This window comes from Onychostoma macrolepis, chromosome 18 (assembly GCF_012432095.1).
Source record: "Onychostoma macrolepis isolate SWU-2019 chromosome 18, ASM1243209v1, whole genome shotgun sequence".
NCBI classification, from domain to species: domain Eukaryota; kingdom Metazoa; phylum Chordata; class Actinopteri; order Cypriniformes; family Cyprinidae; genus Onychostoma; species Onychostoma macrolepis.
The window spans coordinates 20,319,959-20,343,314 of NC_081172.1; the positions used below are offsets into that span (position 1 = coordinate 20,319,959).

General features: G+C 37.1%; 2 protein-coding genes across 7 annotated transcripts in view; one reads left to right on the forward strand and one right to left on the reverse strand.

Moving 5' to 3' along the window:
- dhx36 (DEAH (Asp-Glu-Ala-His) box polypeptide 36) overlaps positions 1–11,116 on the forward strand; it is a 33,660-nt gene extending 22,544 nt beyond the window's left edge. The window contains exons 16-25 of the mRNA XM_058752249.1: positions 2,643–2,760; positions 3,471–3,569; positions 4,114–4,287; positions 4,645–4,731; positions 4,840–4,923; positions 5,020–5,119; positions 6,353–6,443; positions 8,833–8,956; positions 10,680–10,832; positions 10,940–11,116. Of these exons, the coding sequence (XP_058608232.1) occupies positions 2,643–2,760; positions 3,471–3,569; positions 4,114–4,287; positions 4,645–4,731; positions 4,840–4,923; positions 5,020–5,119; positions 6,353–6,443; positions 8,833–8,956; positions 10,680–10,832; positions 10,940–11,107 (1,198 nt within the window). The 3' untranslated portion in view covers positions 11,108–11,116. The remainder of the gene's footprint in view (positions 1–2,642; positions 2,761–3,470; positions 3,570–4,113; positions 4,288–4,644; positions 4,732–4,839; positions 4,924–5,019; positions 5,120–6,352; positions 6,444–8,832; positions 8,957–10,679; positions 10,833–10,939) is intronic.
- A 698-nt stretch (positions 11,117–11,814) lies between these two features.
- Positions 11,815–23,356, reverse strand: part of LOC131524876 (rho guanine nucleotide exchange factor 26-like) — a 55,690-nt gene continuing 44,148 nt past the window's right edge. For 5 of the 6 annotated variants that reach the window (XM_058752254.1, XM_058752253.1, XM_058752252.1 and 2 more), the window contains 4 exons: positions 20,243–20,452; positions 14,822–14,889; positions 14,421–14,528; positions 11,815–11,972 (listed from right to left, as the gene is read on the reverse strand). In XM_058752254.1, coding sequence (XP_058608237.1) covers positions 11,830–11,972; positions 14,421–14,528; positions 14,822–14,889; positions 20,243–20,452 — 529 coding nt within the window. In that variant the 3' untranslated portion in view covers positions 11,815–11,829. The remainder of the gene's footprint in view (positions 11,973–14,420; positions 14,529–14,821; positions 14,890–20,242; positions 20,453–23,356) is intronic. The other variant, XM_058752255.1, reaches the window with a different exon arrangement.

Consider the following 23,356-nt stretch of genomic DNA (forward strand, 5'->3'; position numbering starts at 1 on the left):
AGTCATTTGATAGGAAAGTTTAAAAAAAAATAAAAATAAAAAACTTTCTTTTCTTGAAGTTGAAGGCCACATACAATATCTCACATCTCGTCTCAGATCCTGTTTGGCTCTCTCACTTTGTTCTATCTACTGTAAATGGATGATGCATTTGTGTATATGTAAAAAAAAAAAATAATTATATTGTGTATTGAAATGGCAAACTAAACTGATTTCAGGTATGTTTGTGAGTGAGGCAGAGTGCTTTTTTGTCTGGTGTCTACGTGTTGGGGGTTAAATTGGCAGAGTGACTCATGCTTTTTAGACAGTGAGTGAGTGTGTGTGTTTGTATGAAAGAGGGAGGATAATAAGTCAGGCACTAGCTTCTACATGAATCTACCCTGCTGCTCAGCACGACTCTGACACACCATTCCAATTTCATACTCATTCATGAACGCCCAAATGTATGCCCCCTCTCATTGTACCTGTGCATATCCACACACTGACACGCACACTGCTCCGTTGCCACAGTAACTCCATAGCTCTGCATTATTCATGGGAAAGCAAATTGACTTTCACATCAGCAAGCTTTGACTAGTCTTGCGTAGACAAACCTTTGACTTTTGGCATAAAGTGTGATCCACAATTGCAGCTTAGGATGGCCAAGATACGGAAAAATCATTGTTTCTCCCTGTCTACCTTGCTTCTTTCCTGCCTATATCATCCTTCCTGTCTACATTTCTTTTTCCTTCATATCTAAGGGCTAATTCCAAACAGAAGTGAGCATCCCTATGCCCTACTCCCTTCGAAGGGCAGAGCCCTTGAAGTGTGTTCTTTGAAGGGTGTAGGACATTACTCTCTCGTATAAATGTTTGGAACTTCTTCGTGGAAGGGAGTGACTGACCAAATGTTACCTTGACAACGCTGCGCATGCATGCAGCATTCAGCACTCAGCATGCAGTTCAATCAGTTGCAAATAAATATTTCATATTTTATTCAAATATTGTCTAATTGTATCTTATTGAAGGGGCCTTTTTTTTAAATTTTTTTTTTTATTTTGTACTTGTCTCTGAGGAGGTCTTATGTTAAGACTTTTACACCAAAAAAAATCATAATTTTGAAGTAATAGGCTATTTTCTGTCCTGTTTTTGACCCCTCCCCCCTCATCTAAACGCTGTTTGAATAGGTGTGACGGATTGTAAACTCTGAAGTAAACACCCACTGCTATGATTGGCTAATGCTTGTGTGTACTTCTGACAGCCTACGTCCTTCACAGATGGACGTTGTTGTGATTTAGGTTAAAACCGCATAAATACTCATCTCAAACATCTGATCAACATCATATCAAATATCTGTTTAACAGGCAAAGAAATAGTGATGACGTAATAAAAACAGTTATTCACACTTGTGTGTTGTGACATTACTGTCGGACCCAATATATTCGGCACAGCATTGTCTTTTAGTTTCAACCTTTCTGAAAATCCCATGTCGAAGTGTGCCTTTTTTTTTTTTTTTCATGAATCTGCAGTAAAGTGAAGTGAACAAAAGACCGAGTTCTTACTGACGCAGTCTGGAACTGTTCAACCACAAATAAAGTTCATTCACTCTTTTCTAACGTTGTGATCAGAAGGAAGGAAATGCAAACACGGTTTTTACACAACTTGGCACTGAACAGCGTCTTGTTGTCTTCAGAGTCATCTTTATTGTTTGGTTTCTGCATAGACCTGCACATTCGCCTCTCCCGGAAACACTACATGCGTGAATCAGTGGGCGGGGCTAAACAGGCAGCAACGTAGAAGCAGGTGTTGATCATCTTCTGCAGAGGTGGTGTTTAGTCACACTGTTACATCATAGAGTGGTACATTCCACAAACTGACATTTAAGCAGACTGGCTTCAATATAAGCTGTTTTTAGACTAACAAAGTTTTGAGTTCTGAAACTCTCGAAACTGAAGATTACATGATCACAAACGGAAATTGCTTCCTTGAAGTGACCATCGCATGTTCCCTTCACTAACGGACTTCTGGAAGGGCATTTCGTGAAGGGATTCAGTGATTCACTTTCGTTTGGAATGTCCCTACAAATGGCGTCCCCTTCCCGAAGTGTCCTTAAAGGGCTCAAAAAGCCATTTGGAATTAGCTTTAAATTCCTTCTTTGCTTCCTTCCTTTGTATCTACCTTCGTATTTGTCTTCCTTATCTAACTCATTTCCTGTCTTTATATATACTATCTTCCTGCCTTCATTATATTATATATCTAGTTCCATTTTTCCTTTATAACTTTCTGCTTAATATGTAGTTTCCTTTCTTCTTTCATATCTTCTATGTTTCTTGATATCTACCTTAATTCCTTCCTGCATATCTATCTCTGTTACCTTTTATTTTTCTCTTTCCTTGCCTGAGATTGGAGAATTCATTAAACTGTTAATTGAACATAATGAAATACTAAGGATTTTATTTTAAACTAATGAAGTATGATTTGATTTTTAATGTAGAATATAGGTGAGTCGCTTCAATGATATTGTCTGCTAAATATAGGCCTGAATTCTCAATTAAATTTAGCCGGTAGCAATTTGCATTCATCAAACAGACTTTCCTTAATGTAAGTGGCATGACGTTGTTTCCTCTGTCTCACTTGTTTTGTGTGTGTGTGTGTGTGTCTGGGCAGAGTGTCTCCTGGGAAATGCTATCACCTGTATAATGGACTGAGGGCTAGCCTCCTGGATAACTACCAGTTACCTGAGATCCAACGCACTCCACTGGAAGAGCTTTGCTTGCAAATAAAGGTATTCAATCGGACACTCAGTCTGAGCATTTCTCTGCTTACTTCATTCACTAAAATGCATGGTTGAATTACCCCTCAGAGATCAACAAAAGTATCAATCGATCTAGCTATGTTTGAGTCACACTACACAGGTTTGCTGTCAGCAGTAGGTGTGTATACTGTTAAAATGCAGAAGAATCATGCTTGTTGGCAGTTCTCAGAGAGAGAGCTTCTCACTGCTTTGGTTTTAGGAAATTGGACTGAACATTTCCACCGGTGACTCATTCATGCTCTCCAACACACACACATTCTCTTCATTACACACACAAACTCTCAACCTCTTTCCCCTGAATCTGTGTGGCTCTAATGGGGCCTGGAGGCATAGGTTTCACAAATAGTCTCCGGTGACTGTAAAAAGCGAGCCCACAAACAAACTAATGGATTAAAAGGGACATTAATCACTGTCATTGTATTTGAGAGGCAGTGTAATCGTGTAATGAGGCCTTTTAGCTGTGTCAATTACTGCTTATTTTCACCTCCACATGGCTGCCCAGTCCCAGTTCTCTCTGATGCTCAGCAGTACAGCGGGCAATAATGTAATAAATATTCACTCTCATTTATGCACACAAAGCCTTGGGGTTCATATAATCATTTGTCTGCTTAGATTGTGAGAAGTTCTTTATAACAGTGTGGTCTATTTCTCTCTCCTTTTCTATATATTTTTTCTGTCAGATACTGAAATTGGGACCCATTGCGTCTTTCCTGCGAAAAACCATGGACCCCCCGTCAGACAAAGCGATAGAGCTGGCCATCACACACCTGGTGGACCTGGTGAGAGGCTAAAGTGATGAAAGGGAAGAATAATTGATAGAATTGAAAAAGAGGGTTGGATTCATAAGTAAGGGATAATTTACAGTCAGCCATTAACGTAAAATAAATTGGGTAGTCAGGAACCCAGCGTGAAGCAGCTACATGACTACTTAACGAATAAATTAAACGAACATGAAAGATTACTTTGAGCGTTGCAAACTAGGTAAGGCACAATCTAAAGTCATTATCACGAAATAAACCCTGACATGAAGGTTCCTGGAAACCACTTATTACCAATTCACTAATTAAATGTACATGAAATATTGATTTGAGTACTTTTTGTAAGAGGAAAGAGCAAAGAGTGCTATAAGAAGTGTGAAACACAGGGACATAGGAAATCAATGGCCTGAGACAATGATCCATTACACCGTTATTATGCTAAATTATATGACAGTAGCATGCTGTGATTGATCAGAATCGAGTATTCCAGAAAGCTGTGTAATGACTAAAATCAAAGTACTAAGCAGCAGCACAATATTTTTAAATGTCTTTTTGTATCTTGTAGAATGCTCTAGACCGGAATGAAGAGTTAACTCCATTAGGATTTCATCTCGCCCGAATGCCTGTAGAGCCTCACATAGGAAAAATGATTCTGTTCGGGGCTCTTCTGGGCTGTTTGGACCCTGTGCTTACTATTGCGGCCAGCCTCAGCTTTAAAGATCCCTTCTTCATACCGCTGGTACAAACACACCCTTTTACATGATCACCAGCCCTACACAATTTCTGGCAATATTGTCAACTTGATTGTCCAGCTCTTTCAAATAGTGTCTGTGCAATGACATCACTGAATCAATGATAACTGACTTTAACTGAAAAAACTGTTTACTGTTGTCCTCTTGTAATATCAACACACCTTTTTCCTGTTTAACACTGTAAAGCTGCTTTGACACAATCTGTATTGTATACGGCGCTATATAAATAAAGGTGACTTGACTTGACACCCACCAATCATCAATCCCCCAGAGCATTTAGGGTAATCCCAGAGGGTGTTCTCTAATAAAGGCTTGTTTTTGACTGATGGATTCATTTATCTCAGGGAAAGGAGAAGATTGCGGACCAGAGGAGGAAAACGCTCTCCCAAAACTCTAGAAGTGATCATCTCGCTATTGTCAATGCGTTTTGGGTAAGACTTAAAGAGTTCATCTTCATTAAGAAGTCACTCTTAGATTAGAAGACTGTGTGTGTATTTGTGACAATCTGCTTATTGTTTTTTGTGTGTAATGCATATAAGGGCTGGGAGGATTCTAAGAAACAGGGCAGCAGGTTTGAGAGGGAATACTGCTGGGAAAACTTCCTTTCTGCCAACACGCTACAGGTCAGTCTTCACTCTCCACAAATCAAACAGTTAAACATAGAAGACTCTTTGATATGCACTTAATAAACAAAAACCCATTTTGCTTGTTCCTACCAGATGCTTCATAATATGAAGGGTCAGTTTACGGAGCATCTTTTGGCAGCTGGCTTTGTGAATAGTAAGGATCCTAAAGATCCCAGCTCTAATATCAACTCAGGTAACTCTGACTACTTGTCCATCTAATTAAATATTTGCCTGTTGTCCCAGCTGTCCACTTGCTCACATGGCTGTCTGTCATTTTGACTGCTATTACCGCTGGGACCTTTAAAGATTTGAGCAGTCTGAGTGTGATGACTTGGTCAGCCTAGCTTTGAAAAGAGATGAGCTATTTTTCTAAACCAAAAATTATTTTCTAAACATAAGGTTGACACACAACTGCTCCCAAAAATACATGCTTTACAAATATTTGACAACATTACTTAATGCATTTGGCATTTTCAGCTAACATTGTACAACACTTAATGATCATTTAATTTTAATTTACTATACTATATACTTTAATTTATAATTTACTATTTATTGTTAGTTTTTTCATAACTAATGTAAATTTATACAACTTGTTATAAAAATTAACATTTATCTAGAGTAATAAAAGCTGTTAAAGCATGGTTTATTGTTAGTTCATGATAGCTAATGCATTTAAGAGGTCATTGTACTATAAAATGCAGAATGCAATATTATACAACTTTATAAACGCTGGACCTGTCAATCATTGAATGATTAAAGCATTCGTGAGAGTGCCGAAATCTAGTTGCAGTATCACTGCAATCATCTGGCCAACAGACTGCGACTGTGATTGACTACAATGCTCAGCACTTTAACCTTTTATGCAGTAGTAGTAGATCTAAATATAATGCTGTAATCAGTACTTTTCATGATTAGTTCATCTCTGTAGGTGTAATAGTTAAACATAGCAAAGTCCCTTTAATGCAAGTCATTTCCATCTTTAAAATGCCTTTTGGGCAGCTATTTCAGTCATGCGAGTACAGCTCATGTATCTTTGAAATGGGAAACATCAAATTCTCTAAAGCTGTTCACCAAGCTTATGAACCACTGCACCAAGCAGCTGCAGTGATGCAATGACTTTACTAATTAGCGATTGGCTCGTTTATTTAGAAAGAAGGACTAGTCCGCCATATTACTTGCAGTCTTGCAAGTAATATGAGTTCACTGTCTAAAGGAAGACATACCCCTTTTAAATGGAGTGTTTAAATCAGAGGACTACCGTAAGGGTAAAAATTAGACTTTTTCTATATTATGACCATTTTTGATGTAAAAATTCCTTTGTAAGTGCACCCTAGGAAACATTGTCATTTTTATTTTATTTTTTTTAATTCAGTTCTTGACCCCTGTAACATAAGTAATATTCTCCCTTATTTATGTTACTCAGAGAATGAGAAGCTGATTAAGGCTGTGATCGTTGCGGGTTTGTACCCTAAAGTGGCCAAGATTCGCCCCAACCATAGTAAGAAGAGACCAATGTAAGTGGCAGGTATTTCTCTTATTGCTTGTGTTTCTGGTTGTTTTGGATTATGTGGCCTCCATTCTGTAGCTAATTGAAACGCCTGAGCCCCAACTGAATATTTACTGACTGTCACTGATTACATTATCCCAATTAAGACATCTTCACAGACTTTTGTTCTGTTGGGAAAGATAAAGGGTAGAAAAGCTAAAGAGCAATCTCAGATGATAGAAGCGGCATGAAAGACCTGTATGTATTATTTTCAACCATATTCAGTAAAGAAACCTTGATTTATGTTTAATTTTCTTGTTTTTAACACTGATATTGAGACTAGTTTTTGTCTGGCTCAGTTGTTAGTTATTTTACATTATCACTGGTACAGTGCTGAGGTGGTGTATTCTAGTAAGGTGACCAGTCCCAAAATTGCTTGCATTTTGCAGGACGCAGGGACAAAGCTCACAGTGTCCCTCATTTCAATTATGTTTGTATTTTTTTCCCCTGAAATTACAATACCACAATAAGAAATATAATATAAAATGTGATTGCCATTTGATCTACTGTCCTGCAACAGAGCAATAACCAAGCGGTCACCCTAGTCCTCTAGGGACATTTTGATTTCAGCTTTTACACGCACAGAGTGCATCAGCGCTCTTTCATGGCCCCAGCACTGTGCACATTGTTCACGCCACTCAATCTGTCCATTTTTCACATGGATTCCATTCAGCCTCATTCTGTCTATTATTCTTACACTGTTCTGTTTGAAATTCAGACCTTTACATTCAGCCTGGCTCCGTTCGTTAATGCTCTCCATTCAACTGCACTGCACAGCTTTATATGAGTTGCAGAAGACTGCAGAAGCAGATCTTCATTGAATGTGTACAAATAGGCAGCTGCGCCGCAGTGTGTGTGAATTGTCACACTGAAGCTTTTGTCTAGTTTCTCCTAGATTGAAATATTCATGAGTTACTTCATTTAGCATGAGTGTAGTCTCGCAGACTTTTGTCTCTCTAATCACTCTTAAAATAAATGGTGCTATATAGCACTAAAAGTGGTTCTTTGGCTTGTAATCATAGGGGAACCACTTTTGGTGCTGTAATCTTGGTTCTTCACCGGTTCTTTGGCATGACTGAGGGGCTATATAGAACCGCTACCATATACAAAACCTGTTAAGCTCCTGTGTGGTTCTTCAGTGGTTCTTTGGGGTGATTAAGGTGCTATATAGCACCACTGCCATACAAAGAACCTGTTAAGCCCCTTTTAAAGGTTCTTTACGAGCCAAAGAACCACTGTTGGTGATGTGCCATATTGCATTGTATTTCTTGGTGCTAAACCTCTTATGGTTAGCACCATTTGACAACGGTGCTATATAGCACCTTTAAAGATATGGTGCTATATAGCACCAAAAGTGGTTCCCCTATAACTACGAGCCAAGAACCACTTTTAGTGCTATATAGCACCATTTGTTTTTTTAGAGTGCAGTGTAAAGTCTAACAAAAATATATATTATAAATTTTTACCGTTCAAAAATGTGACCACGCACCAAGGCTGCATTTATTTGATCAAAAATACAGTAAAAACGGTAGTATTTTGAAAAATTATTACAATTTATATAAACTGTTTTCTATTTTAATACATTTTAAAATGTAATTTATTCCTGTAATGGCAAAGCTTTCTTTTTAGCAGCCATTACTTCAATCTTCAGTATCACTTAATCTTTCAAAAATTATTTTAATTTGCTTTAATATTTGGTGCTCAAGAAACATTTCTTCTATTATCAATGTTGAAAACAGCTGTGCTTTTTAAGTTTTATTTATTTATGTTTTTTCCGCTCTAGGCTTATGTAAGTACCAGAAGATACAGAAGTATAGCATTTACTTGACCCCAAACTTGAATGGTAGTCTAAGTCTGTGATCAGGGGAAAAAAAAATAAAACATTTTCCCTCCTCCCCCGAGTAGTTTATTATTGTTTCTGTTATTTTAGATAAACCTGCCCTTAAATGGCATATAGGACCAAAATGAAATATGGTTTGTTGCTTTACATATTGGTCAAAAGGTCACTTCTAAGTGGGCAGTTCAGGTTGAGAATAATGTGCAAACTGGACCAGACTGTATGCCAGTTGTCCAATTGAGCAAAAGTAATTCTAGCCTAAAACTGCCCACTTAGACTGGAATGGACGGGAATGGAACCAAGATGTAAAAGTGACTTACATTTTTATTTTTTTTTCATAAGATACTTGGGTTGATGACACAACAATAGCCCCAGTATAGATTCATATTTAAATGATGTCAAAGCGATCTCTGAGAAGAAATGTCTTAAAATTGTGTATAGACTTTCCATTATTTGGTCGGCTTTATCTGTAAAATTGCATCATTTTTGAAAATTCAATCTTGAAATTATGTTTTTGCAGGCCAGTGAAGGTGTACACTAAGGCTGATGGGAAAGTGTGTATCCACCCTAAATCTGTCAATGCAGAGGAAACTCAGTTCCACTACACATGGCTCATTTATCACCTGAAGATGAAGACCACCAGTGTACGTACATTTTTAATTTACTCCAAAGTGAGGTTTTGTCAGCTTTACCTAACAAAATTGTCCCCAATAAACTCACACATATACACTCATGCAGTGTGTTCATTCACTCATTTCAAAGGGAAGGGCTACTGTATATCATTTTGTTGAAGTGCTCTGTTCAGTTGCGAGACAGGATGTGCGTTTGCAAATGAATGCCACTTATAGTTTAAGTCCATCTTTTATTCAGTTTCTGTGTGCCTTTTAACTGACACCCTCACAAAAGAGATCAAAGCTCCTTACTGAATCGAGGAGTACCTCTCTACTTGCTCAATGACTCTCACGCACTGAGAATGTGATACTGTAGAGACTAACGCTAGAAACAGAGAGTGAGACCAACCTGTTAACGCTATAGTCAGTCTGTGGTTTCTTTCTATTCAAATTATAATAATTTAGACTAAAATGAATATTTCATGCTAATTTATTTAATAGGTTGACCTGTAATAAATAACCCAGGGAGTCTTGCTCAACTCTGTGACAACATTATTGCTTAATTTTTTCGTCTTTGCGTAGTCTTTCTCAGCAGTTGCGGCGCTCCTGCATAGCGATGCAGGAAACACTGGGAGAGAGAGAAGAAAATTACATGTAGAAGGAGGAGAAAGATTTTCAAGAGAGTGCCTGAAGCAAAGTGGCAGATAGTAAGATTGAAGTGTTAGAGAGAGTAATAGTGTGAATGAAGCTTGAATAAACCAGCGTATGGAGAGATTGAGGAAGGGGGCAGAATGAGACTCTAGATTGCAACAATCAGATTGGAAGCTAAAAGGTATGTGTGAAGATTGAGAAAGATTGATTCGCGAAAGTGTTTTGAGGTGAACTGAATTTGAATGTCTGCATTTGGTTCTTGTCCTCATCTCACGTCAGTCTTTACCTCGTTCACTCTCACTCTCTAAGGACACCGTGTCTGGTCAGAACTAACAATGTCCACAGAGCTGACCTGTGACACCTCCCCACTGGGTAAACCTGTGCGGCTCCTGATTAGGATTTAGTACAGTGTTAAGCCAATAAAGAGGCAAGAAGTGCCGAAGAAAAGCTCTTCTTCCTCTTTCTTTTCACACACATTAACACTATTCTGTTTCTGTGTGTGTGTGTGGATGTAAAAGTATTACTCTGCCATAGGACAGGGTGACATTTCCAATCACAAACACACATTGTCTCTCTCCACTCACTGCCTTAGGAAACAGTACATTTAGGGATTGAGACATCCTTAGGGAATCTCAAGATTGCAGGGGTATTTATTTTTCTATTTGCATGTGTGCCTTTGCATGCGTCAATTCAGGGCTAGTTTTACAAAAGCACAAACGGCTTTGAGTAATGATCAACAAGGCTGGTCAGTGACAAAGTCCATGATAAGTTAGTAATGTAGATATGAATTGTAATGTATTAGTCTTGATTTCATCTATTTTGAAAATGTATACACTGCTTTTCTAGAAATGGTTGTTTTAATGCCTTGTAAACATGTCAAGTGGTGTAACCATCAAGTCATATTTCTTCATAAAATAATTCTTTATTATTAAGGTCATGACAATAAAATGATTTATTGTTATGTTGATTAAATGACTTGGCAGACAAATTATACTGTTATTAATATTTTAAAACAAAAACAAGTAATTTTACTTTGTAAAATATTTTCCATTCAAGGGTATCAGCCTTTTGTAATTTTATTTATTTTTTCTCTTTTTTTCTAAAGATCTTCCTCTATGACTGCACTGAAGTGTCTCCATTTTCATTGTTGTTTTTTGGAGGAGATATTTCCATCCAGAGGGACCAGGAACAAGAGACAATCGCTGTGGACGAGTGGATCGTGTTTCAGTCCCCGGCACGCATTGCTCACCTCGTCAAGGTGAGCGTTAACTCACGATTCGTTTCGTTTAAAACTTACGATCATATGCTGCAGAGCACTCAGTGATGGGTTACAGTTATAGTTTGAGTTTATTTTTTTAAATTTAGGATCTGAGGAAGGAGCTGGATATGTTACTGGAGGAAAAGATAAAGAGTCCAAGTCCTGTGGTCTGGAGTGACCGGGGGTCTAAAGATTGTGCTGTTCTCTCCGCTATAATAGACCTCATCACAACTGAGGAAACCCCTGCTGGAGGCCCCAGGAGAGGCAGCCAGTGACCAATAGGAGCTTATTTATTTGAATGACATTCAACTGTGACATACAGAAAAGTGATCTGCTGTCACAGCTGTGTGAACGCAGTGATACTCTTTCTCTGTACTTGTAGGTGTTTGAGTAAATACCTAAACAGCATTAGAAATAAGAAACAGATTTTTGGTCTTTTTTTTTTTTTTTTTAATTTTAGCATTTGCTTGAGTTATTGTAAGCTTTTCTTTACAGTAATTTATTAAATTTGCCATGATGCAATCAATTTGTCTATGGAGCACTTCCATTCTCAATCTTGCTATATACACACATATAGGTTAAAGAGACATAATAAAGTTTAAGCAATGAAATATATTTTAATGTACACATATATATATAATCTCAAATATAAATTGATATGCTGATTATAAAAAGTTTACAAATTGCAGATCTCTAATACATATTTACATTTGGCATAATTCATGTTTACATTTTCCCTGAGTAAATTCAAAGAGTGTACAACGTAGTTGAACATCTCTGTGCTGCCATAAAACTTTCCTTCACTTTAAACAGGGACTCCAATTCCACAAAATGTATTGAGCCCTGAGCTCACATAAAAGCTATTGGATAAAACATATGGTGTATATTTGTCCTTTGTATGAATCACTAAAGTTGTTCCTGTTCTGTAGTGGTTAGATTCATCCAGTCTTCATGTGTTGTGCATTCCTCAGAAGGAGGCAGAGCTTCAGTAATGGCCTCAGACATTGGTCTCTAGGCCTTGCAGACGGTCCATCCTCTGCATGTTTTTCTCGATGGTTGCCTGACAGGTGATGAGTTCGGCGCACTCGGCCAGGAACCAGCCCCACTCTCCATCCCGCAGACGCTCGCCTTCATACCAACCTGAAACCACAACCATATATCAATTCACCTTATGTACACAAACCAGTCACTGATCAAAGCAAAAACATTTAAACTACAACGAAACACAATCTGCTGTCAGAACCATAACTTAGTGGTCACTAACATAAGCTTGTGCCATTTCTTACTCCCCATTCCCCCTTCATTTACATAAACATACAGTGCATTCAGAAAGTATTCAGACCCCCTTATTTTGCAACCTGATACTACAATTGTTTAAATAAATTTTTTTCTCATTAATCTACACTCCTCGTACCTCATAATAACAAAGTGAAAACAGAATTTTAGAAATGTCTGTAAATTTATTAAAAAGAAAAAACATCACATTTACGTAAGTATTCAGACCCTTTGCCGCAACACTTGAAATTTAGCTCAGGTGCCTGCCATTTCTCTTGATCATTGCCGAGATGTTTCTACACCTTGATTCCACCTGTGGTAAATTAAATTGATTGGACATGATTTGGAAAGGCAATGTCCTAGAGTGGCCCAGCCAGAGCCCTGGCTTGAACCCTATTGAACATCTCTGGGGAGATCTGAAAATGGCTGTCCACTGATGGTCCCCATCCAACCTGATCGAGCTTGAGAGAATTTGCCAAAGAATGGCAGAAAATCCCCCAATCCAGGTGTGCAAAGCTTGTTGCGTCATACCCAAAAAGACTCTGGCTGTAATTGCTGCCAAAGGTGCTTCAACTAAGTACCGAGTAAAGGGTCTGAATACTTATGTAAATGTAAATTTATTAAAAAGAAAAAAATCCTGAAATATCACAGACATTTCTAAAATTCTGTTTTCACTTTTTCATTATGAGGTACGGCGTGTAGATTGAGAAAAAATTTTATTTAAACGTAACAAAATTGAAAAAAGTGAAGCGGATTTGAATACTTTCTGAACGCACTGTAAAACTAGCAAAAACGACTAAAAGCACCGTACAAGAGTCTTGAAATTTTAACAATGTGATAAATTGAAGTAGTGCTGAAAAAAACACTGTCCACTTCAAACCGCTTTTCCTTTGATAAGTATTGTGGAGAGTTTATCAAAGATCTCTTTAGAGCAGAATGACATGTTCAAAAATAAAACAGCCTGCTTTCAACTGTCTTTTGTATATTTAATGGCCATTAAAAGATTCACAGGGTCTTTGAAGCCTTATCCTATGAGCCCTGGCCTTTCAACATGAAAGCCAGCCAACAAGAAACAGCCAGAGCGAGACCACTGCTTGACCCTCTGACCAGCACCATCAAAACTGAGACCTTCAGCTGAGCGTCACATTAAAACACATCCCTGTGGTTATAGGACGACTCGTTCTGGTAAAATAATCATAACGCATCAAAAAAAACAAACACAGAACTGTTCTCTGGATAACTTTAACAAGCGGCGAAAGGTCAGATTTGTTTAGAGAATTTGGAAAATAGAATATGCCAAGAATGAGCTTCTACTAAATACTGAGCAAAGGGTCTGAATACTTAGGACCATGTGATATTTTTCTTTTTTAATAAATCTGCAAAAATGTCAACAATTCTGTGTTTTTCTGTCAATATGGGGTGCTGTGTGTACATTAATGAGGGGAAAAAAAATGAACAAATGATTTTAGCAAATGGCTGCAATATAACAAAGAGTGAAACTTTTAAGGGGGTCTGAATACTTTACATACCCACTGTATATGTATATGCGATAAAAATGACGGTTATTTTCGTCTGTATTACTATTTAACTGTAACTGTATGTTACTATGGTTACCAATGTTTATAGGAAGCGCATTAATATAGAACGTGATTAAACTGACCTGGAACTACCTGTGCGGTTCAACGAATGTAATCAACACCTGTCAGCCAATCAGAATCAAGTATTCAGACAGACCATGGCATATATATATATATATATATATATATATATATATATATATATATATATATATATATACACACATATACATATATATACACACATATACACATATATATATATATATACACACACATATACACATATACATACATATATATACACATATACATATATATATATATATACACACACATATATATACACATATACATATATATATATATATACACACATATACATATATATACACATATACACATATATATATATATACACACACATATACATACACACATATACATACACACATATACATATATATATATATATATACACACATATACATATATACACACATATACATACATATATATATATACACATATATATATTTATTTATATTTATTTTTGCCAGATATTCCTTTGTCTGAATTTTGTATTTGTTTCACTTTTTTCCCAAGGTTTTCAAATATAATGGAAAAACAGCATTGGCAATTTAGACAAATCAAATGTGAAAATCAAACTTAATTTTCATGTTGGTGTGAACAGTCCTTTACAGTGAAGAATGTGAAAAAAGGAGGATGTTCTTACCGTCTACGGTCTGGGAGTGTGACACCAAGACCACATCAGCCACCTGTAGAGAGAGCTCATCCGGCTGCCTGGCTGTGTACGTCCTTGTCACCTCAACCTGCATGGTATCTAATGAAGGAAAAAATAAATGAATAATTCACTAAACACTATGACGGTCTGGAACCTAAAACTGCTTTCCCAAGTGTAAGCATTATCATTTTATTATCCACAAAAATCATAAGCTTATAGCAAAACTACACCTCAACATGCAGCATGGCTTGAGGTATCATTCACATTCATGTGTGTTTAGGGTTATAAGCTTAATAATAGTAGTATAGTAGAGTAATAACAATAGTAGTGTTGATGTAATACACTGCATGGCCAGAGGGTGGTGCTGTTTCGCTGAGGCTGGTTGTACTTACTCATTCTGTCATTCTTGTCCTTACTGTTGTTCTGTCCCAGAGCGCTGATCCAGCGGGCTCTCTCGTTACTGTCACAAAGAAAACATACAACACTAACTTATAGCCACTGAAGCAGTTTTTTTAATTTTAATTTTTTTTTTTGACTCACACAAGTGTATGTGATGTCTGTTAAAACCAAACAACACAGAAGCCATTCCTTTATTGTTCTGGACATTCACAGACGCACACCTCTAGACTCTTGTATAACAGCAGGTAAAGTTACTAGGAGAAACTTGACCTTGGTGCTGAAGCATTCATTACATTCAGGACAAGAAGTGTCTGTTCATTCTTGTAAGCTCCTTTGTGTTTGTTCAGTTTCATTGAGAGCATGCCACCAGTTTTACAGAAAGAAAGAATGAAAGGAGAGATGCAGAGGGAAAAGAAAGAGATAGGGGATTGCATCAAATCCTTGACGATTTGAGCTGAAGTACTTGAGTCAAATTCAGCACAAATATCCCACAACAAACACACCAGAGTATTGAGAGAGTAACGACTGTGTCATCTGTCTGAAACTACTTCTCTTTTGTTAAATTAGATTTTCTATTAAAGGGTTACTCCACCTACAGATTAATTTTGTCATTAATCACTTACCCCCATATCGTTCCAAACCCGTAAAAGCTTCGTTCATCTTCGGATACGCTGTTTTCGTTCAAATCAAAACATAAACGACGTAAACAGCATATCCGCGTGACCATATTACGCTGTTCTCCAAAATGGCGCTACGGTGACGAATTGTTGAATAAAGTCGTTATTTTTGTTTTTGAACGACATGGGGGTAAAGTGATTAATGACAAAATTTTCATTTTGGAGTGGAGTAACCCTTTAAGTTGTGAGAGAAAAATACCGAAAATCAGGGCATTTTCAGAGCTGACCTGAAGTGAGTCAGTCGGACTGTGTGATTCTCAGCCCGACTGTGGTGCACACAGACGCCAGTCTGGTCTTACAGTCTGAGCAGACAGCCTGAGCTGACCAGCTGCATGAGTCACGCTTGGCTCATTCCTGTCCCATTTAAAGCTGAAGGGGTCACAAAGGCCTCTCGGCCTGTTCTGTTACTGGGAACATTAATGAGCTTGAGTGCGGTGTGATTCATTCATTGACCAATTAGTGTTTAAAGAGTAATTAGTGTTTAAATCTAATCTAGTCGTTGACGAAGAGGGTAGGAAAGAAGATGAGAAATGCTGAACTCCAGTTACACATGTAATATAATTGATTACAAATAGTAACGTATCTAAAATGACAGACCAGTTTCTTGAGCAACAAATCATATTAGCATAAATTCTGAAGGATCACGTGATCCGCAGAAATATCTGCTGAAAATTCACATTTTAATGACATTTTAAAATAGAAAACAATTATTTTAAATTGTAATAATACTGAACAATATTACTGTTTTTTTATTGTTTATTTTACTGTAGTCTTGTGAGAATAAGAGACTTCTTACATCAAAAAAGTGTGATGTTTTTTTTTTTTTTTTATTATTATTATTATTATTATTATGTATAAAACAGTACTCAAATCATTAATATGTGCCTGAACTGTTGCAATGAGGAAATGACAGGACAATGACACGTGACAACCACGTACACACATCCCTTACACATTCATTGTGCATGTCCAGATATTAAATATACGTGAAACAAACTATGAGAACAAGTATGTTCTGCTGAACCCATCTCCCTCAGCCTCGCTCTGCAGGGTGTGTAGTTAGCATGGGAAGGGCAGCTGTCTATTCACATCCCTGGAATCTGAGCACACATGATCACAACAGGTAGCAAATGCCTTCTTGCTGGTCTGCATTACACCAGCTGAATTACTAGCCAGTGAAAGAACAGTATAGCAAAAAATGAAACATTGCAGCTTTCACTTCCACCCTACATAATGCTCTTAACATTAATTGAACAGTGTGGTTAAAAACAATAACTTGAACAATAACTTCATGTTCGTTATTGGTCAAAAAAATGTTTCTTGGTCAAAAAAGTCTAGTCTTTTTAGTGGTAAAAAATACTGTAACTAGAACTATGAAGTTGACTCTAAGACTAGCAAAGTCCACACTACAACTATTGTGATAAAAACCTCATAAAATCAACATTAACGAAAGAGCTGCAATTGCTAAAACTTTAAAATCACAGACATGATCATAAAACCTGGACAGTTAGACCTTCAACATGAACATCATCATCTGCCCTGGTCAGCTTAATCACCTGACTTGAACATATCAAACCACTAGGAACAGTTTTGGAGAGAAGAGTGGGAAGCAGATTGCTTCCTTCATCGCTGAAACAACTGGCAGATGTTTTGATACTAGACTACTCAAAAGTTGTATGAATGTATTCTAAGGTTGGAAGCTTAAAACACCACAACAGTGTCTATTTCCCAGTCCCGTAACATGCAACTTCAATAACGTGAATCTACCAAACACCAGAATGGCAAGCAGCACCTGGAAGACCTCATATCTCCACTGTCTGGTATCCTGCATGCTGCACTGCTTCAGCACGCTCTCACATGTTTCCTACAGCCGAAGGCCAAAATTCCACACCTATCACCTTTAAAGATTATTTTACATGAGGTGAAAAGTCAATGAAGGCATCAGAGCACCAGTAGAAGGCACGTTTGGGAGTAAATATTCAAACTTGCCCCTGAGGCACAGTAAGGAAACAGAGGAATATCTAAAAAAACATGAAGATGCATCTTGAAGGAGGCTTATTCAGACAAAACCAATGCATTATGTTAACAATTTATACTGCCCGCTTAGTGGGCAGAGAGAGGCCTTTTCGAATACAATATCGATGGTTACTCCTTCGGAATACTAAATGAGGCACTTAGTGAGTCTGCAGGGGCCACTGCATCGAGACAACTCAATTTCTTGAAAAAGTGTTTGGCCGCCTAGCAAAGGATGGAACAATATACCGTTTCTACAATCGACCGAGCATACCACAAATAGACGTAGCTGATTACGTCACAATGGACTCCAAAATCATTTTCTCAGAAATGGAGAGTCAGGAGCTTTCCATAACAATAACATTCATGCATACCCGCCATGGGGGAGAATCGTGCCACTTACATTCAAGAGAAGAGTTGGTTAAGCGGTATCGAGCTGTGTTATTAGATACTCAACTGGGTGGAGCCTGACAGAGGTCCAGAAATGTGGGAGAACTTGTCTTGTGTTGACGAAGTTTACTCAGAAGAACTACAGTCATGTTGACTCTTCACCAAGAACAACAGTAGATAGGCATCTCTGTTATGTAAGTGGATCGGCAACATACTAAGCTATAAATACACTCTCAGCAACAGATAACATGTTATCTCACTTACATGAACAGTCACAATCTACGGCTGTGTTTCGAAACTTAGTGAGCTGCCTATTAATACAGCATCTTTGGGCATTATAAAAGCGATTCTGCATTTAAATTTGCATTTATAAATGAAAGTAATGATCTAACTTCTGCTCAGGGTTATGTGATCCTCAAAATCAAAAAGCTCGATTGAAAACAGATTTAACAGAATATAATGTCATTGAGAAAGTGAAAGAGAGGGAAGAAGAAGAGGGAGAGAAAGAGAGAATGAAAATAGAATAGAGAGGCAAAAATAAGATCTTAGGCTGATGATACATGGGGCAACTTTTTGAGCAAAGTTGCCATCAATGGGCAACCAGGTGAGACAAGGGGGCCACAACCCATCTAAAGTATCCAGATAGAAATTTGTTCCATTCTCAGTGGGAAAGTGTCCAAGCAACACTGCTCTAAAAAGTTGCCCCATGTATCATCAGCCTTAGAGACTTAAAGTAAAATTTCTGCAGACAGTGCGGTGCTCGCTTATGCAAAACTCGGCATTACATGTTTAGAGCATTGTGAGTGGTTCCCGAGGGGGAGTTATATGGTTGATTAGGTGTTCTGAGTGGTTTTCATGTTGCTATGCTGCTGCTAGGGTGTTCTGGGTGGTTGCTAGGTGGTCACTTACTGGCTCAAGTCAACAGAACTGTCCAAGTCTCTCTGAAATTTTGGTCTTTTGATAATGACTCTTGTCTTTTTGAACTGTCATTTCTAGGCCTTCTTCTGTCCAAATGCAGCACTGAGAACTTATCATAAAATTGCATGGAACCAAAGCATATCACTCATTTAACTGGATGTCAAAGGTCTTTAACTGCTCTTTAAAGGTCTGTATCATAAACCTCAGTATCATAGGTTTACAGACACAGTGGAGCCAGACAGACTATATTTAAGTGAACGGGTTATTTACATTATGTCTTAAAGGTACAGAAGCTATGATGGTCTTAATTTCTAAAGGTCAGAAAAGGGGAGGAAGATGATTATGTGAAGATCTTATTTATTTATTGAGAGATGGAGAGTAAAGGGATGATACAAATGTGCAATTCTCTGTTAATTTTTTCATCCCCATTCTTCAGACCTCAGACCTCAAAACAATAGGAAAAACACTGTTGAAGTGTTGTAATGTTTGTTCAACATGATTAATGTATTTAATGAGCAGTTCTTGGCACTAAACACATCACCTACAGCTACAGTTTTAAACAAACCCTGATTCAAAACCACCAACCACTTATTACAAAGGGTAAAGTAGATCTGGAAAGCAAATCAGTACACTGGGCGAATGCCTGAAAAAGGATTACTTTTTGATAAATCTTGTGCTGGTACATTCACTCCTGCAGTGTGATGACTGATGGTGTGGTAAAATACATGGAAACTCCCTTTGAAGGAGCAGTTCAAATCTGTCATTTCAATTAAAGGGTATGTCAGTACATGTCTAGTTCAGTAACCTCAGACATATACAGAATCACATAACTTAAATGACAAATGAATGCGTAAGCATATTGATGTGAGCATAAGCAAACTAAATGCAACAAGTCAGGGTTCCCAGATCTTTGACCAATGAATTTACACAACCACTCAAAAGTTTAAAAAATAAATAATAATAATACTTTTATTCAGCAATGATACATTAATAAGTGACAGTAAAGTCACTGATGTTACAAAAGTTTTCTATTTTAAATAAATACTGTTATTTTCTATTAGTTAAAGTATCCTCCTGTTTTTTTCTTTTCTTTTATAGCACTGATAATAATAATAAGTGTCATCATCATCATCATATAATGACATCAGATTTTTATTTTATTATTATTATTTATATATTTTTATAAATTTATTTTCAAAATTATATTAGTATTAGTAACACTTTAGTTTAGGGACCAGTTCTCATTTTTAACCAGTTGCTTATTAGGATGCATATTACAAGCATATATGAAGCACACATTAATGCCTTAAAGCACATATTAAGTTAATAATTAGTTCGAATAGTGAGAACAGATCAACAAACTAAAGTGTGACCTTTTTATTATTATTATTATTATTATTAAACTGCTGGACTTACAGTAGCTCCACCCCCAAGATCATGGTGACTTTGTCTCCAGAGTGGTTGCTGTGGAATTTGATCTGGAACAGGTGGCTGGCAACGTTCTGCCGTGACGTCAGCATTCCCGCAGTGCCACGGACTGGAGAGAGATTCAGGTCTTCTGCCTGACATGACCCCACATCTATCTGATGTCTCAGTGCGTAGTCTATAACTGTATAACTCTCCTCACTGAGAAAAGACAGACAGAGATAGTCAGAGATTTAGATTAAAGAAATATTCAAGATTAAATCACACAATTTTACTTTCTAATTTTTATTGTATAAAATAAGTGATCATTTCTAGAGCATGGTGGAGAATATAGGTGAACAATACGGAAGATATTAAGTTATTATTGTTATCATATGTCCTTTGACACATCTGTACAAAAACTGTATTTCTGTCTACAGTAAAGCTAAAATATTTTTCTGTTAAACAATGATCTAAGACCAAGTTTGTTCTCTAACACTGACTGTTGACTGTTTGAGTTAGCATGTGCTATTTATAAAAGCATGCACGTGCTATTTATAAAAGCAAATAAATGCTAGTGGTGTGGCATTACTCAGCATGTCTTCAGCTGATAATTAACTGTGTTTGTGTATAGATAATTGAATAAGTGGAGTCAGATCCTCCTGTTCAGTTCCTGGACAACCTCTAGGCTCTGCCCGACACAATAACAATACCATTTACATTCCACAGGCAGAGGATAACAGATTCTACAGACAGAGAGGGACCATTACAATTAAACTGAAGTCTGGAAGAAACACGCTGACCAAGAATGAGTCAGTGTGACAGAGACCAACTAAGATAAGCTATTAGGAAGCTGAATGTTAAAAAGCAGTCCAAAAGTTGTATGTAGATAGATAGATAGATAGATAGATAGATAGATAGATAGACAGACAGATAGACAGACAGATAGACAGATATAGAAAGATAAAATACAAATGCCACGGGATATAGAAAGATAAAATACAAATGCCACGGGAGACAGGAAGTGACATAAAAGTCCAAGACAAGGCACAGAGAACATGTAAGAAAAACAAGAAATCACCGATTTGTGAGAAGAGCAATCACGTTTCTTTTCTTAAACCAAAATAAAACTGAATACCTCAAAATTGCAAAAAAAAAAAAACAAACAAACAAAAAAACAATATCCTTCTAAAAGGTCTCTTCAGTATAACTGATAAATAAAATAATGTTAAATTAAAAAGTCAGTCTAATTGCACTGGATGTGCTGTTTCAGCCTCATTGCTAGCTTCAGTCATGTCCTCATCTCATATATAAAACACCTGTGATTCACAACTACTTGCTAAGGAGCTTGCAGTCATGTAAAGTAGCCTTGTTGACAAGTTTGGGTGAGTAAGGGCAAAACGCACAAGATATAGTATTTTCAGTGCCCTGTAGTTGGTGATATCACATCTTTTGTAGCACAAATAAACTGCTGCAGAAAAGCTAGGTGCTGCACAAAATGTAATATGTAACTGCAACACTCATTACAAATGTAGTGGAGTAAAGAGTACAGATACTCATTCAAAAATGTAGTGAAGTAGAGAGTAAAAGTTGCTAATATCTTTGATACTCAGTAAAACTACAAAGTATCCAAAAAGATACTCAGGTACTTTACACCTCTGATGATTTGTGAACAATGACTCAAAAAATGTTCACTGCAAACTCTGGGCTCTTTCTTTTCAGTGCTGCTAGTCAGCGAAGCAGTACTTTTACCATTTCAGCAGCAATTTATGAAAATGTACTCTTTTGTCCTTTGCATTAACTATGAAACAAATTTTTAATTCATTATTTGTGCAAATAATTCACAATATGCAAATTATGCTTTCAAAGGTGCATTAAATCAATACAAAGTCCAAAACAAAACATGGAAAACAATAGAAGTTTAGTAACTAACTGAAGTTTAATTATGTTTCCCCACAAAGACAATACTACTCTAAGCTTTGAGTAGCTGTGGGACACGAGCAGGACAGAGTCCATCACGTCTCATAGCTTCTTTTGTAGTTCTTTCCCTCACTGAAGCCATTAGGTACACGGTCTTGTACCTCTCTCTCTTTTTGTCCGATTTTAATTTACCTTTTTGTTTCAAATGAAAAGGTTGTAATGTTGTCATTCTCCTCGTAACTGGTTGACTTTGTTCAAGACATTTTTAAAAACCCTATGGAAAAAATAAACACAACAAAATGTATCCACAACCTGCGCTGTTGAAAACAGTGAACACTATGCTTTATTTTACATTTGATTATTCAATTTCTGTAGTATTTCTTAGCTGAATGCTAGACTTACTGTACCTGAAAAACTTATAGCAATGTTTTTGTAATATGTATCTTTGATTTATTGTATCTGTCCAATTAAATAAATAAAATAACTATACTGCGATATATTATTGTGAATTATACTACGGGGCCGTTGAATGCTTGAATCTGATTGGCTGACGAACGTTCTAAGGTGTGCAATTATTTTCAGGGAAACGCACGGCGAACGTAGTTCCAGGCAGCTCTTGACCGCATTACATGACCATAACACTTCGCCAAATGATTTCTGTTATTTCAAAAGGTCTTACAACAGCAAAATAAACAAATCCCACAACGACACTGGCCAAATAAATAAATACAGTAAACAAAAGGATAAAAACGACAGATCATGTCCATGTTTTTGCCACAAAATTAAGCTTTATTATGTACGGAAAGCACATACTCCATCTCTCCCGCTCTCTCTCCCTCACAGACCGTACATACATAACAGTTACAGTTTGCACACACTAGACATCGCGCTAATGTTGTTAGCGCTACTCTGACGATTTTATCAGTAAACAACTTAAAAACTACATGATTTCTCACAAGCGAGGTAACAACAACGGCGCTGTTCATGAACAAAAGGAACTAAGTTTCACTATAACTAGAGACATTGCTGCCGAACACTATTGAGAGACGCACAGAGGCAATTCTCTCTCTCTCTCTCTCTCTCTCTCATAACTTAGTTATTAACTGTATTAACTGCATCAGTCTGTTATCAACGGCTCAAGCCTCCTTTACTAGGTTTAAAATTACATTTTGGAATTAGCTACGGAGGCGTTGGATGAGATGCGGA